Raw genomic sequence first — 3,233 nt, forward strand, 5'->3', positions numbered from 1 at the left:
AAAACTATAGACCACCAAATCAGGAATCGCATTCAGAGCTTTAGAGAGACAAGTCCCAGGATGGCTTCCCTGATGATGCAACAATGGATTGGCTGATCTCTCTCCCCTCAAATCACTCTTCACCGCTTCGACTTCTCCGCTTCTCAAACTATCGTAATGCTCTTTTGGAATCAAATCAGTACTGGGCCAAGATGGGCTGCTTAACCATGGTTTTTACACAATTCACTTGGGCTTGTTTCACTTAAGGTTCTTTATTCATGTTTTGTATTGGGCTACGCCCTAAAACCATAGCTCCAAAGGCTTGTATTTTTTTTTCTTTTTTTCTGCAGTTTATTAATGAAAGCCAGTTTCAAAAAAAAAAAAAAAAAAAAATCTTTCTCTCTCTCTTATATAGATGTTCACATGCACACAATAGATATGTCTTTACATATAACTATCCGTTGGTTAAAGATCTTCACATGCATATATACTCCAAGTCTCCAACTAATTTTACGTACAATTTTTTTTGATAATTTCCTCAATCCAACTAAACATCAATATCAGTGCATCGATTGGTGTTGAGTCGAATCTAGTATAAATGGTGTGAGAAGGCTTAATTTGATGTGGGGTATAATCTCTAAAACTAAATACATTATAGCCATGGTTTGATGTTCGTCGACGTTGTTTGACCAAAAAAAAAAGATGTTTGTAGACGTTATTGTAAAGGTGTAAATATTTCAGGTGGGAGTGATCTCGTAGTTGAATGTAATTTTCGTGTTACAAGAAAGAAAAGTATATAAGTTATTATTAGGTAAAACTCAAAAGAAAAAACTCTAGCGTGATGGAATAGTTTTTATTGATTTATTTTAGAGTACTCTTTATTTTATTTTGGATTTTAATTGCTTAGGTTTTGACGTTTTGTTGTGGCTAGCTTTTAGCTTTTCTTTTCTTTTTGAACGAGATTTTAGCTTTTCTAAAAAAACAAAGTTGAATGGCAATCTGATCGGTAAGAGGTGTAACTAGATCCTTGTTTTGACTATTGTCTTAAAAAATTGACTAGTCAGATGGGTTTTAGCTAATTTATTAGTTTTTTATACTTTTAAAAAGCTATTAAAATGAATAAATATTTTATCAATAAAATAGAAAAATAATTTTTTCAAACTATTAAAATATTATATAACATTGTTTTCTAACTATTAAAATATTATATAAGATTGGTACATAATACATCAAACTGACCATTTAAAATGCGTATATATAGATTTTTGATGATTTTTTTTACCAATGTAAATGCATATATACTTTCTGGTTGTGGTTCTTTTGTTATTCAAGAAAGTTACAAACAGTATCTGCGGAAATGTTTTTCTAAAGTTTTGTAGGTTAATTAATTCTGGTTAAAAATAGTCAGTGAGAGGTTTGACTAACAGTAGTACAGTACTGTAACCAAAGGAGTCCACACGGACAATACATTTTAAGCGTGGAGGAAACAAAGAACGTACTTGTCGTTCCAAATCCTTTCAACTTTCTACGTTACCCATTACCCAATAGGCCAATACCCACCAATATCCATTAAATCAAAAGTAGGTTATATTTCCACATATAGTCATATTAGTAATATTGTATTCGTCGTATACATATACTTCAATATCAACTACAAGATTAACTACCAATTCATCTTGATTAGGTTTGAAGTTTCAGGTCTCTTGCTAGCTCACTTTCAAAAGGCAATCACTGGTCACTAATACATTAACCATGTATTAGAGTCACTATTTACGAAAATAATTTCGTCTCCCCGTAATGTGAATTGCTATACATATAATACTAACCAATTATGTTCAATCAATAATTGGATATACATGTGTCGTTTTGTAGCAATGTTAGTCAGGTAACTCCATCCATCATATCAGGATAGATACGTTTAATTAGAAAAGTAAATAAACAAATAGTTATAAGTTCTACCAGCAGCTTTTAAAACAAAAAGACAACAAATAATGATATAGACTAAGGTTATAAAAGCAACAAGAACCACCCAACCAACATTAAATTTTATTCTTTTACAGATTGAATATAAACATCACTCCCCGTTGCTAAAAGAAAAGAATATAAACATCACTCCCTCTCTTCTCACTCACACAATATTTTTACATATATATATTTATATGTCCCCGTATGATTTCAATAGCTGTATCAACCTTCTCTCTTTGAAACACTAAACCTCTCTCTCTCTCTCTCTCTCTCTTTTTAGTACCATGTCGAGTAAACGAACTAGGATGGTCGAGAAAAGTAACAACAAGAGACAGCGAGTGGACCTCGTTTCCGAGTTCTCCATCAACGACCACCATGACGTGCTAGTAGAAATCCTACGGCGACTAGACGGCCCTTCTCTATGTTCAGCCGCTTGCGTGTGCCGTCTTTGGTCGGCTGTGGCTCGTAACGACTCAATATGGGAAGAGCTTTGTTTCCGGCAAGTGTCACCACGACCTTCACTTTCCATACGCTCCATTGTGTCGGCTCTCGGTGGCTACCGACGTCTCTACTTCCTTTGCATCCGTCCCGTCCTTGAACGACTCCCCAAGATTATTTGGAGCCGAGACCAGCTTCAGCTCTCGCTCTCTCTTTACTGTGTCCACTATTACGAGCGACTTTACGTCGGTGCGTGGCTTGGAGACGCGCCACCTTCTTCGCTCATGTTCCTCCGGAAGCCCGTCAACGTCGTCTGATAAGTCTTCTTGCCGGAACGGCCTATAATAAATTATTAGTTTCGAAGACTGTATTCTTTATCATATTCTTATTATTATTATCTGCTCGGATTTGTTATGAAATCATTTCCTTTTATCACCTTCATTACAAGATTTTGATTAATAAACGAGGGATCTTCTCCTTTTTTTTTCTCACTCTCACTTTATTTTTTCCCTATATACTGCCAAGTGCCAACGTTTAGCTATTTTTAGTGTTTTGTCTCTTTTGCTTTTCTTTTTTCTTTTAGACAAACATCTAAAGTTCACACTTCATTGATTTTGCTTTTTGGTTTAATGCGGAAAAAATTGTTTCGTTGAACATTTACTACTTCTCCACCCCCCCCCCCCCCCCCCCCCCCCCCCCCCCCCCCCCCAAAAAAAAACAGCAAAAGTACATAAAGAACCAGAGAAAAAAATAGTAAGTTAAAGTTTGTTTGATTTTTTTTTAATGTAATTGTAAATGATAAACAAAATTGAATTTTTATAGTAAAATATTAACTAACAGCAAAAGAAGTC

The 3,233-nt window shown here is 34.7% G+C and overlaps 1 protein-coding gene across 1 annotated transcript; it reads left to right on the forward strand.

The window, feature by feature from the left end:
• Nucleotides 1–2,030: 2,030 nt before the first annotated feature.
• LOC108825861 (F-box protein SNE) lies at nucleotides 2,031–2,873 on the forward strand. The gene has a single exon (XM_018599217.2). The coding sequence runs from the start codon at nucleotides 2,229–2,231 to the stop codon at nucleotides 2,697–2,699; it is 471 nt and encodes a 156-aa protein (XP_018454719.1). The 5' UTR covers nucleotides 2,031–2,228; the 3' UTR covers nucleotides 2,700–2,873.
• Nucleotides 2,874–3,233: the final 360 nt, after the last annotated feature.

This window comes from Raphanus sativus, chromosome 9 (genome assembly GCF_000801105.2).
Source record: "Raphanus sativus cultivar WK10039 chromosome 9, ASM80110v3, whole genome shotgun sequence".
Classification (NCBI taxonomy): domain Eukaryota; kingdom Viridiplantae; phylum Streptophyta; class Magnoliopsida; order Brassicales; family Brassicaceae; genus Raphanus; species Raphanus sativus.

Coding starts and splice junctions, on each gene's coding strand:
- LOC108825861 (XM_018599217.2), top strand. CDS start 2,229: ATGTCGAGTAAACGAACTAGGATGGTCGAGAAAAGTAACAACAAGAGA.